Source organism: Monodon monoceros, unplaced genomic scaffold, assembly GCF_005190385.1.
Source record: "Monodon monoceros isolate NGI ecotype Baffin Bay Population unplaced genomic scaffold, NGI_Narwhal_1 Super_Scaffold_10, whole genome shotgun sequence".
Classification (NCBI taxonomy): domain Eukaryota; kingdom Metazoa; phylum Chordata; class Mammalia; order Artiodactyla; family Monodontidae; genus Monodon; species Monodon monoceros.
In genome coordinates, this window is record NW_021703766.1 from 138,571 (window position 1) to 150,820 (window position 12,250).

At 60.5% G+C, this 12,250-nt stretch overlaps 1 protein-coding gene across 3 annotated transcripts in view; it reads right to left on the reverse strand.

The window, feature by feature from the left end:
- Positions 1–1,252: 1,252 nt before the first annotated feature.
- TCF25 (transcription factor 25) overlaps positions 1,253–12,250 on the reverse strand; it is a 22,207-nt gene continuing 11,209 nt past the window's right edge. Inside the window, exons 6-18 of one of the 3 annotated variants that reach the window (XM_029203197.1) lie at positions 10,415–10,497; positions 9,261–9,391; positions 9,052–9,151; positions 8,294–8,387; positions 7,033–7,125; positions 6,819–6,924; positions 5,460–5,619; positions 4,322–4,409; positions 3,634–3,792; positions 3,433–3,523; positions 2,858–2,937; positions 1,669–1,741; positions 1,253–1,548 (exon numbers count right to left, since the gene is read on the reverse strand). In XM_029203197.1, coding sequence (XP_029059030.1) covers positions 1,393–1,548; positions 1,669–1,741; positions 2,858–2,937; positions 3,433–3,523; positions 3,634–3,792; positions 4,322–4,409; positions 5,460–5,619; positions 6,819–6,924; positions 7,033–7,125; positions 8,294–8,387; positions 9,052–9,151; positions 9,261–9,391; positions 10,415–10,497 — 1,414 coding nt within the window. In that variant the 3' untranslated portion in view covers positions 1,253–1,392. Of the gene's footprint in view, positions 1,549–1,668; positions 1,742–2,857; positions 2,938–3,432; positions 3,524–3,633; positions 3,911–4,321; positions 4,410–5,459; positions 5,620–6,818; positions 6,925–7,032; positions 7,126–8,293; positions 8,388–9,051; positions 9,152–9,260; positions 9,716–10,414; positions 10,498–12,250 lie in introns of those variants that run through there. The other 2 variants (XM_029203187.1, XR_003790821.1) reach the window with 2 other exon arrangements.

Below are 12,250 nucleotides of genomic sequence, written 5' to 3' on the forward strand. Positions count from 1 at the left end.
AGACCTGAGGTGGGGTGTGACTTGATGGGAAAGAGCACAATCCATCAGCAATGCACGAGCAGCACAAGGCCTGAGTGGTCAGCTGAGCCTTTACAGCAGGTGCCTAGATGTGAGGGCCTTGGCTGTCTTCTCACCCCCATTAGACGGAGCAGCACGACAGAGCACTGGGTGGGCACCAGGCCTGGGGGGTGAGCAGTTTCATCACCTCCTGGGCCCAGCCTCTGCTTCACTATCCCCAGGACACTGGCTCTTCATTTTAAAGTTGGATTCCTGGTTGCAAGATGGCTGCTGTAGCGCCACACATCACACCTTCACCTAAATGTATTTAAGGTTGGAAGAGGTAGGGCGCCAAGCTCTCCTTGCTTGCCTGTCATTTTCAAAGATCAATCCCCTTCCCAGAAGACCCCCAGCAGACTCACTTGCTGAAGTTCATCACAGGCCACCCTGGTGGGGACCATGTGGTTCTAGGGCAGGCTCAGTCTCCGAGCTGGCTATGGGTGGTGGGAGGGGTAACCACGTCTGCAGGGCCCTGTCCTTGCCACGGGTGTGCAAGGCACAGAGGCGCCCCCGACTCGGGAACAGCTGGAAGGATGACCTCACAGGCCTCTGCAGTAGGTGACCCCACATCACGATCAGGATGCCACAGACTTCCTGGCAGATGGGCCGACGGACCAGGACTTGGGTGCACGCTGGAGATGGCTGGGTCACACTTCCTGCCACACTGACCGGCCTGGGGCCCCAACCGCACCCTGGAGCACACGGGCAGCCTCTGTGGGTGGAGGTCAGGGCTGGGAGGGTGCCCAGTGTACAGGGTAGCACGTGGGGCTCACAACCTTGGTGGCCTGGGTCGTTCCAGAACCAAACAGGATCCTTAGTCACAGGCAGCCCGTGTGGTTCTGAGCTGCCACTCAAGAGCACCAGGTCCCACCCCTTCACCCTCCCCAGCCTGCGGTCCGTTCACCCCTGGATCAAGTGCCCCCCAGTCTCTGCCACGTACACCCCCCCAGAGCTGCCAAGACGAGCGTTCCTTCCAAAACACACCTCTCGGCCTCCCCACCGACGGCGCTCACTGAAGCGAGCATGGATTCTGGCTCTGCGATGCCCCGGGCCGGCAGCACAGCGGCGGGGAGGTCCTGCCCAGGGTTGGGGCTCTGCCGTGAGTGGCCGCGGGGCACGCTCCGGGGGAGCCTTGGGGGGTGTGAGGATCTGGGGGCGCCGACCGCAGCGCCGGGAAGGAAGAGCTCACGCCGGGCAGAGCGCAACCCGTTAACGTTTATAGAACAGCAGAGGCAAGTGGACAACACAGCAGCACTTCTAGGTCGGGGACCTGGCCGATCCGACCAGCACACAATCAGGAACATAACTGCACAGCGCTGGGGCCCCGCCCGTGCCTCAGTCCCACTCGTCGCCCTCGAGGTGGTCCTCGTGTGGCACCTCCAGGTCGTGGAAGTGGAAGTTGGCCATCATGTCCCGCAAGGCCAGCATCAGCCTGTTCAAGCCCTGGTCAAGGTGTGGACCCCCGGCCCCTCCGTCCTCTGGCCGCTCCCCCTGCGGCAAAGAGACTCGTCTGAGCCGCGCCTGCCGGGACGAGCCCCCGCCCAGCCCCCCGCCCCGGGACCCGACACCCGGTCTCAGGCTGGCGGCCCCCACGTGCTGGGCTCCACGTACCTCCACGGTGTAGTTTGGCAACAAGGAGCGGAAGAAGAGGGCGATGGTGTTTCCATGGCTGACGGGGCTGAGCCTGGAAGGGGAGTCAGGACGGTCAGAAAGGCCCTGGCGGGGCCATGAGGGCAGCCCCCGCGGCGGCTGGGGAGAGAGGGGGCGGGGGGCGGCAGGGGGATGGCTCAGGTCCGAGGTGCAGGGGGTCCAGCGTGGGGCTGGCCTTCGGAACGTGGCCAGTTGAGTGGAGTGGAGAGTGGGGCCGCTGCAGCCAAGCCCCACTCGCTCTTGAGAAAAGCTGTTTCAAAGTGTCCTTCGCTCAGAGTTGAGGAGTGGAGAGAAGATTCTAGGGCATGTGTCAGGGGGGGGCCCTCCTGGACTTTCCGGGCGCCTGGAGCCAGCACAGCACCCAGCCATCCTCAGTGTGACCATGCCCAGCACGTCAGCTTGGTGTTGAAGCCACAGACACTGATCATTAATAATTTTCATCTTAACCTGCTGAGAATTTAACTGGGGACTGTATTTCCCTGTGAATGCGCACTCTTAACTTTTATAATTCAGCAGAGAACAAAAAGGACTTCATTCTACAAAGTACGTCCGCCTGAAGCCTGGAAACGAGAAAGTCTGTCTGTGACTCTCCCAGGTCGGTGACTCTGTGACCACAGGCTCTACGTGAGGTAAAGCAATTACTTAACGTAAAGCTTTAAAGGCCGGAAGGAAAGGGGGAAGAAAGCATTTGTATGAGCCAATTCTGAAGGCAGCCTGCAGACTCGGCACCGCGGTGCCTGCCCCTGCTCTCCTGGCTGGGCCTCCGGGCCTTCTGCATCCCGGCCTGACTGCCAGACACTCGTCCCTGGCGGGGCCTCCACACAGGCTGAGGCTCCTGCTGGACACCAGCCGCCTTTCACATGTCAGGCTCACCCGCTGTTTCCTCGCAGGTTCTTACTGCAGTTCTGATTTTACATTTATTCCCGGATTCTACAACTGCTTCCTACCCTATCTCCACCACTTGCTCCAGAACCTGACAGAGAAATGGCCTTAGATGGACAAATAAGTGAAAACACATGGCCTGCAACAGCTGATCCGTGACCCCAGATCACCATATTCTCTGAGGGCTGGACTCTGAGGCAGCAAGACCCCCCCGAGCCCCAGCACTGACCTCGGAGCCGTGTGGGCAAAGGAGCAGGGCAGGAAGTACCTCTCCGGTCTGACGTAGGAGTAGATGGTGTCCAAGGGAGGCAAAGGGTCATAGCCCAGCACAGACTGCGTGCTCACATCCTTCAGAAAGGCAGAGAGCAGAGGGGCGACTCTCAGCCGATTCCACTCTGCACCAGGCCTTTCCGCTGGGAGTGGGAACGGTCTGACGGAACGGCCCTTGTTTGCGAGGCTGTGTTCCCCGTACTGAAAGCCTGGGCGAGGGGGCAGAAGGGCCCTTCCTCCAGCAGGACGCTCATCCGGCCCGCTCAGAGGACTGGGATGAGCCCAGGGATCGGCGCGGGTGGGGGAACCACAGGACCTCCGCTCACACGTGCTGTGTGAGATGTCAGGGCCTGCAAAATGTCAGGGCCTCACTCCCAGGCTGCCGGCTACTGGCCTCGGGGCTCCGAGCCACCAGGTCACCGCTCTGAGCCCCATAAGGTCACGGAAAGCTGCAGGCTCAGCTCTGCCTCTCAGAACGCGAGTGTCTGTGAGGGGAGGGGCCTCTGCCCGTGACCCCAACCCGGGGGCAGAGCTGCCGGCAGGAAGAAGCCCGAGTCCAGCCCGCTCCCTTACCGGAGGTAGGGCGGCAATGGCTTCCTTGATCTCCGACAGGACCACGTGGCGGTGGATGTTTCTGGGTGCGCGCTGGTACAGCACCTTGCGCCTAGGGCCCAGGGAGACGAGGGGCAGTGGTGGAGGCGGCCGCAGCCCTGCGCCGCCCGCAAGATGGGCCTGGTCCTGAGAGCAGTGCCCACACCCCGGCCCCAGGTTTACCTGTTCTCACACGCCTCCACGGCAGGGTCCCCGGCGTCCACCGCCTGCAGAACCTCGTGCACGTTCTCCTCCAGCCAGCTCATGGTGGCCGGCTCCTTCCAGAGGAAGTGGGACCTCCCGAGGTACAGGCTTACCAGCTGGCTCAGGGCGGGGGGCTGGCTGTGGGCAGTGGGGCCTGTGAGACCCCCACGGGCCCAGGCTCCACGCGCCCGCCGGTGCCTGTGGGCATCCAGGGCGTGCTGGCGACCTGGAGGGGAAAGAGGCTGCCCAGAGGGGGCTGCCGACAAGGGAAAGGGACCCCGAGGCAGGGCACACAGGCATTTGCTTCTGTGCAGCATCCTTACTAAGAACAAGTTCCTCGATCAAAATCTAAATACAAGGAGAACGCAAACACCCGTGCGCACAGACACTGGAGAGCCCTCCCCAGTTTCCTGACCGGGCTTGAGGTGGCTGGCTCCCAAGTCCCACGTTTTTCTTCATGTTTTACGAGAAATTTTAAAAGGTAGCAGGTGCCAATACAGGCGTCTGAACCACACTCACGGCTGCAAGGACGTTACAGCCCCAGTGCCCCCGCTGTGTCCAACAGGCCAGGCTGATGCCCACATGGCCAGGGCCCCAGAGCCCCTGCAGGGAGGACAGTCCCGCCACCCAGGCCCGCCCCCTGCCCAGGGCGCCCACCAGTCTGTACCTTATCTCGGCGTCAGGTCCGAAGAAGCGGTGCGCGGCCACGGTGGCGTCGGGGCGCACGCTGCAGTACTCGAGCAGAGGCATGAGCACTGCGGGGGAAGCAGGACCGTCACGCCCGCAAGGCCAGGGCTGAGGGGCAGGGGAGGCCGCTCTCCCACCAGCCCAGGGGCCCCTGTCGCCACGGAGGGCTGTCCGTCCCGCTGCCCTGCGGCCCCACCTGCACCCGAGGAGAGCACGTGCACTGGATGCTCTCATCATAGAGAACCCCTGCCCCAACGCTCTCCCAGGGACGGGCTCCACTAAAAGCCACGGGCCTGACAGGGAGCTTTCTGGATGATGGAGGTAGACTCTGGGTTGGCGAGCAGGCCCTGCTGGCGGCCACAGCCCCCCATGCAGGGCCTTAACACCCCGTCAGGGGCCTCGTCGGGAAGGGCCAGCATGGCTCAGAGCCGGCCAGGCAGCCCCTGTGTGGATGGAGCCCAGCTGAGATGAGAGGGAGGGGCTGGCTGAGGGCGCTGTCTGCCGGGAGCCCCGAGCGACCAGGCGTCACCCCAGCCGCCCACAGGGAGGCTCACCGCCAGGGATGGAGCCCGAGGGCCCAAGCTGCACGGCCCAGCCCCTGTGGAGCTGCACGCGGTCCTGACCCCAGCCCCACCAGGGCCTGAGAGGGCAGTGGGCTCCTCTCTCAGGTCACAGACCCTTTGAGAATGTCGCCCAGCAGAGGGGCCGTGGGCCCTCTTCCCGTCCACACACCCACAACTTTAGGGGCCCATGTTAACCAGCAGGTCACCCGAGAGGACCCAGGACAAACCTAACTCTGAGCTCCTCACCCCAGAGAGAACTGGGACTTGAGGACGAGGACAGACACCCACTTTGCTGACTTGGCCCCTCCTGGCCCCGTTTTCTCTCACACCCAGCCCACCGCCAGAGAAAATGCGTCTACTTCAGGTGGTAAGTTTTGCTTGAACTGTTAATATCTAAGGACACCCTAAGACCCCAGGTGCTCTGACAGCAAAGTTAGCTTTCAAACTGCAGCCCCGGCGCCTGAAGGCCCCGCTGGAAAATGCATCTTCCCGAGAGCTTGGGACAAGCGCTGGGACCTATCCATGCCCGCAGGGGGGCTGCAGGGACACACCCACCTCCAGGGAACATGATAAGCGCCTGCTGGATCAAGAGAGAGGCCTTCTCCTTCGCAGAGCTCAGCTCCTGGTCGGGGAGGTCTGCCTGCTGACTCAACAGGAAATACGCCAGCGGCACAGAGAAGGCAAAATTTGGGAGCTGGGACAGGTTCCGATGAGCCTACAAGGGGTTTGGGTGTTTCAAGGTGGTGCAGACGAAAAAGGCAGAGCTCACGGGCGCCTGGATGCCCCTGGGTGAGCTGTCCCCCTTCTCCGTGAAGAGAAGGCAAATAAAAGGACCTGGGGGTGTGCGGTCAGACCCAGGCCAGGTGGGCGGGAAGAGTGGACGCCCACCTTCCAAGGGCTCAGCGTCAGGCAGGGGCCGGGGTCCTCTGGGGGGTGGGGCCGGCCCACCTCCACGTCTGCTCTCTCGCCTCCCTCCCCACGCCTACGTCGCAGATGCCCACGACATGATGCTCTCTGTCACGTGACAGCTCTGTCACGTGACAGCACGGTCTCTGGAGACTTCTGTAACCTCCGCCCCACCCCCACCCCCGCCCCCCAGACGTCCTGCTGCAGCCCCACCGTGGGCGGCGCCCAGCAGCTGCATTTCTGTGAACTCCAGGAACCTGTGTGAACTAGACCCCACACTGGGGAATCCTCGCCCAACCAGGCCACATGATCCAGAATTCAAAATAATTTATGTAGCTGTCTTTCAACTACACACCAACACGTGCTGTGAAGAAATTCAAGCACAGAATAAATAAAAGGCTGTCACCTCCTTGCCCCGCCCCCCCCCCCCCCCCCGGCTAGACGTGTCCCCCAGACGGTGCCACCCAACGGGAGCACAGCGCCAGCCTACATCTTACAGCAGCCAGATTAAGAAGAAAACCGGTGAAATGTACGTTACTACATCATCTATAACCCAGCGTATCTAAAACAGCACCACCAGGATGCGAAATGCAGGTTATTAACGAGACAGCCGATGGCCTGCCTCCTGCCCGTCTCAGACCTCACGTGCACCAACGCGTCCAGGGGTCGAGCCGCGGTGGCCTCCCCCACCTCACGGCTCCCTCTGCACGCTTGCGCTCATGTGCAAGCAGGCAGCGAGGCAGGCCCCCTGGGGTCTGCCCAGGACCCTCCCCTGGCGTCCCAGCCCCACCTGGAGCCCCGGACCCTCCCCTGGCGTCCCAGCCCCGCCTGGAGCCCTGGACCCTCCCCTGGCGTCCCTGCTCTGCCTGGAGCCCCGGACCCTCTCCGTGGAGTGGAGTCCCAGCCCCGCCTGGAGCCCCGGACCCTCCCTGTGGAGTCTCAGCCCCGCCTGGAGCCCCGGCCCCTCCCCTGGCGTCCCTGCCCGGCCTGGTGTGTGCTCACACCCACCTCCCACTCCTGGAAGAGGCGGATCAGGTACTCGTAGCTCCGTGCCCTTAAGGCCAGGTGGTCGAGCAGCAGCAGCATGCACAGGGGGTCCTCGTCTGGCTCAAGGCTTCCGGAGGCAGCACGGCGAGCAGAGGGAGACAAAACCCACAGTGGGCCAGCGCGGACGCCCACGGGCCGTGGCCCCGGGAGGGAGGGGAGCGGGCGGCAGCCCTACCTGAGGATGAGCTTGCAGTACTCCAGCGCCGTGCGTGGGCAGCCCCGCTTCTCCAGGAAGCTCATCTGCTTGTAGAGGGCCAGGTAGAAGCTCCTAGACCCAAGACAGTTCCTCGTGAATGAGAGCACAGCAGGCAGCAGAGCACGTCGCCTGGCGCCTCGTCCGGCACTGCGTCCACCCTCTGCCCGCGGGCTTCGCCGGCATTTCCCGTGGGGCCTAATCGGCGTGAGCGTTCGCCAGGGTCCTGTCTGCAGAGAAGGTGACTCTGCTTGTTGTCTGCGGTCACACGTGTGTGCACGGACAAAAAACCAAGCCTATTTGTTAGTGGAGATCTGCATCTTCTCGGGCATTTTTAAAAAAACTATCCTTTAAGGGAAGAGAGTTAGAATCTGCTGCTGTATCTACCATCTAGATTTATCCTGGTGGACTGCCGTTTCGATCAACAGCTCCCTGCCCTGTTAATGCCTGGGAACGTTAGTATTTTATAGCGTCGCAAAGAACTAAGAATTTCATTGGAGAGACAAAGCTCACACAACTAGAAGCAAGAGAGAAAATTCAGACCCCACACACCCTGCAGACAGTCTGTGCAGTGGGGGTCACTGTGCCCTGGGGCCCACGACAGCCCCCAAGCCGGAGAACACATCCTACAAGGGACATGACCCAGGACGGCCGAAGACCACGGTGGGGTGGGTGGGGCGCCCGGAGCGGAGAGCGTGCCCACGCCCGTAGGGCCCTGAGGAGCAGGCGGTGGGTGAGGGGCTAGAGGCTGAGGTCAGCAGCAAGGCCGCGGTATCCGCTCAGGCCTGCGCTGCTGAGAGCGGGGGCTTCGGGGCAAGAGAGTCTGCAGGAAGAGGGTCCCCCGGGCGTGCGTGACAGGAACACGGTGAGGCTGCGTTCACGCTGCTGCCCACAAGGCGTTCCCGAGGATCCCAAACGCGTGGGCTGCGGACTGAGTCCAAACACGCAAGGAAACACGACTACAGGTCCCATGGCGGTGAGGTGGCTGGCGAGGCTCCCTCCTAACGTGGACAAGTTTAAACCCCAGGCCAGCCTGATCCGTCCACCCTCAGGTCCAGCCCTCCTGCATTCAAGCTTTAAACACAGCGCGAAGCCCTGGGACCCCAGCGGGACCCCTCGTGGACAGTCCCGTGGCACCTGCGCCCCCTGCGCCCACCCTAGCACCCACGTCACCTGTGACGCCTACGACACACTCGCGAGGGAAGATGGTGTGCGCCTATGAACGCCTGGGTGGCCGGCTCACCTGTTCTCGGGCCTGCGGTAGTCCAGCCGGCAGGTCCCGCTGGTGAGGCTGAACAAGGGGTGGAAGGCACACTCCATGCTGTACAGCGCGCGCTCTGCAGGCGACAGACACGGGGCGGCTGTCAGCCTCTGCGCGGTGGCTGCAAATCCGTCCTCTGTGGCTCCTGAGGAAAGCTCCAGAAGGGAGGTGGCCACGAGACTAGGAGTTGGAAAGTGACGGGCGAGGACGTGCCCACGGGGATCACGTCAACCACAGAGGTGTGACCTGGCCACGCCCGCTCCGGCCGGAGGAACCACACGCCTCTCCTGAAGCCCATGCACCCCCAGGGGCTGATTCTCAGGAGCCGAGGGTGGAAACAGGCCACGAAACGTGGACCATACATCATCACAAAAGGAATGACGTCCTGACACACGGCTCACACAGGTGAACACTGAGGACATCACGGTAAATGACAGAAGCCAGATGGAGACGTGTGTCGTGATTCCATTTACAGGAAAGTCCGGAGACAGAGGGCGGACCGGCCGTTGCCAGGGGCTAGGGGAGGCGGGTTTCTTTCGCACATGGTGGAAGTGACCCAGAATCAACACGGATGAGGCTGTACAAGTCTGCATATACTAAAAAGCAAGGAACTGCAGGCTCTAAAGGGGCGAATTTCACGGTAGATGAATTTTATCTCAATAAAGCTGTTACTTAAAGAACATCCTGGCAAACCCACCACATCCCCAACAGCTGAGGTGGGGCCGCCCGCTAGGCCTTACCCACGAGGTCCCGCGCCATCTCCTGGTCCTCCTGGAAGCGGCAGGCGTCACTGAGTTGCAGCAGCGAGTCCACGTGATAGGGGCTGGTCTGCAGCAGGACCTGTGAGGCAGGAGGAAGCTGATGGGACGAGGCCCAGGAAGGCCCCGGGCCCACCTCCGGCAGCTCGGCTCGCGCCGCGCCTCCACGACCCCACAGGGTGCCCGCGCACCACCATGTTGTTGGGCTCCATGGACTCCACGGCGGCCAGGAACCTGTGCTGCGTCTGCTGGTACTCCTCACTGTGCTCAAAGGCGAAGGCTGAGCGGCCTTTCCTAGACTCTAGCAGCCGCATCGACAGACCTGGGGTGGTGGGGGGTGCCTGCGTCAGGATGCCCAGGGCGGACTGCCCGCAGCTTGGGCCACACCAGCGACACGCGCCTCTACACCTTTCCTGTGAAGACATGCCTCCCCCCAGGACCGTGGACGGAGCAGCGACATCCCAGGACAACAGGGAGGGGACACGCACAGCCCGCCTCCCCCACCCCATCGGGTCAGCCCCAGACACTGTCTGCTTAGAGCCATGATGCAGGCGGGCGTGGGACAGGGCGCAGGGGCCACTGCCAGGCCTCAAGGCGACAGGGACTGCTAAGCCACGACGTCCTCTCTCTGCTTCTTGCGCTGACTCTGGGTGGACAGGGTCCAGGGTCTTCTCAGGAGCCTGACAACTTCATCTCCCTTCGTCACCTTCAGGAGACCGGTCAGGGTCCCGGACGCCCCTGGCGACACCCTCCTAAAGGCCCCATCGAGGGCAGCCCTACAGGACCCCGTGGCAATGAGCCCCTCTCTCTGCCTGTGCTCAGGGGCCGCTGCTGGGAACATGGGAGTGAAGGAAAAGGGGGGTGAGATGCCCACTAGGGCCATGGCTTCCCGTGTCCTCGCTGAGCACAGGGGGTCTCGCAGGGCATCCCAGGCCCCGAGGCCCCATGATCCTTGATGCCACACAGCCAAGCCCCCCCGGCAGGGCACGACCCTGCACCCAAACCTTTCTGCACTGCTGCTGTTTTTCTTTAAATTACTAATTTAAGTTATTAAATGAATGTTAATTTTCTTTAAATTATTATTAAATTACTCTCCAGTTTGCAACAAAATATAAAATATCACCGTTTAAAAATGAACTCGATTGCTTCCTATGGCATAGGATCCACAGCACAAAGGAAGAAGGTGGAGAAACGCTGATTGCACATGGTCAAGAAAACACATGGCGGGTGGGGGTCTGTGCCCAGACAGGGGGCTCCCCCCAGCCCCACGAAGGGCCCTCGGCCGCACACACGCACGCTGGCTCTGCACACGCAGAGGCGTGGCCCTGCAGCCCCGCGCCCTCACCTGGTTTGGTGTACCGGGGCCAGGCGCTCTTAGGGGTGGTCAGCCACGTACACTTGGGGTACACGCGCTGTCTCTGCCGCGGCCTGAGGAGAAACAGACAGGGTACGGCTTTACCTCCGTGCTGCCGGACCCTTGCGGGCAAGGGCAGGACAAGGACAGAACGCAAACCGCCTTGACAACGGCCGTCACCCTGCCGGACGAGACGGCAGACTGCGATCCGAGCAACCAAACCACCACGGAAGAGGGAAGAAAAACAGGAAACCCGTAGTCCAGCAAAACGTTAGGAAAGGGAGAAAAGAAACAGAAGGTGAGAACCTAACGTGAAGACGACGAGGTGAGAGCGAGCCGGCAGTGACCCGTGGACACAAATGAGCTGCCTTCCCATGGACAACGCGGCTGCGCGGGGCAGAGGGCCCTTCTCATCTGCCCTCTCGGGAGGCCCCACTCCGACAAGCAACGGAGATGGGGCATCAGCAGCAAACACCCACACACTTCTGGAAGAAAGCCAGCCAGACACAGGAGCACGAGCGGGCAGCGGGGCCGGCCCAGCTCCCTCCCCCGGGCTCGGTGCCGCGGCTCTCTCATCCGGGGGTCTCTGCTGCAGGTGCGAGCCCCTCCCCACAGCCGTGGTCACACCGAGGGCTTTCTGCTCTATCACTGATGCTTTATTTCTTGAGCTGAGTAGTGGCCAAGTGGACCCATGTATATTACTCTGTATACCTTTTTTGATAATGTGAACTATTTCATTAAGAAAAAAATTGAGTAAAAATCTGGATTGTGTTAGGAATGGGATGAAATAAAAGTAAAAAACTGCAGGAGAAAAAACAACTCTTCAAGAAAACCACGGTCAAAATCTGAAGGAAACTAAAATGTGGGATGATTCTGGGTAATTGGTAATTGTGAAAAAAAGGAGAATTAACTGGATGCTCAGAACTGTCCTGTCTATGGAATCCCAGGGATGGTCCAGCCCTGCAGTGAGCCGTCCATGCAGAAGAGGCTGCCACTGGGAGGTGGGGCACCAACGGGGGAGCAGACACCAGCGGCAGAGGAGGTCCAGATGGGAGGACCCGGCAGAGAGCAGCACACATGGCACCTGGAGATCCCGAGGGGACGAGGAGGGACCACGGCTTCTCAAGATAGCCCATGCACAGGACTTCATTGTTTAAGGAAGGAAACGTGATAAATAACGACTATAGTAACACTGTGAAAAACACTAAGTGCAGTTACGATGAACTAACTACTAGTAATAAGTGTAATATGCACAGAAATAAGACCAGGCGAACATGTATAGACAGACCAGGCAGACGCAAAGGAAGCGAGGGCGGGTTGGGGTGGAAGGTCCAGCCCAGGGCAATACAGGTAAAAAAGGGGAACATTTTGAGTGAAAATGTTTTTCATTAATATTCCAAAAAAGAAGACAAAGTCAGAGACCCTTCTGTCCTGAGTAACTTTACACCAAAAATAAAAGCAAATTATACAGCAAATGCAATGAGAAATACAAGGAAAGTGTGAGCAAATGACATGAAAAAATTCCTCAACCTCACTCAAAATCAAACAAATAGAAGTCAGGGGCTTCCCTGGCGGCCCAGCGGTTAAGACACTGCACTTCCACTGCAGGGGGCACGGGTTCAACCCCTGGCTAGGGAACCAAGATCCCTCATGCCACGCGGCACGGCCAAAGCAAAACAAAACAACAGAAGTCAAAAACATGGAGACTATACAACAGTGTAAAACAACTACACCCCAATTCAAAAAAGACCAAAAACGTGGAGACTATACAACAGTGTAGAACTACACCCCAATTCAAAAAAGACCAAAAACGTGGAGACTATACAA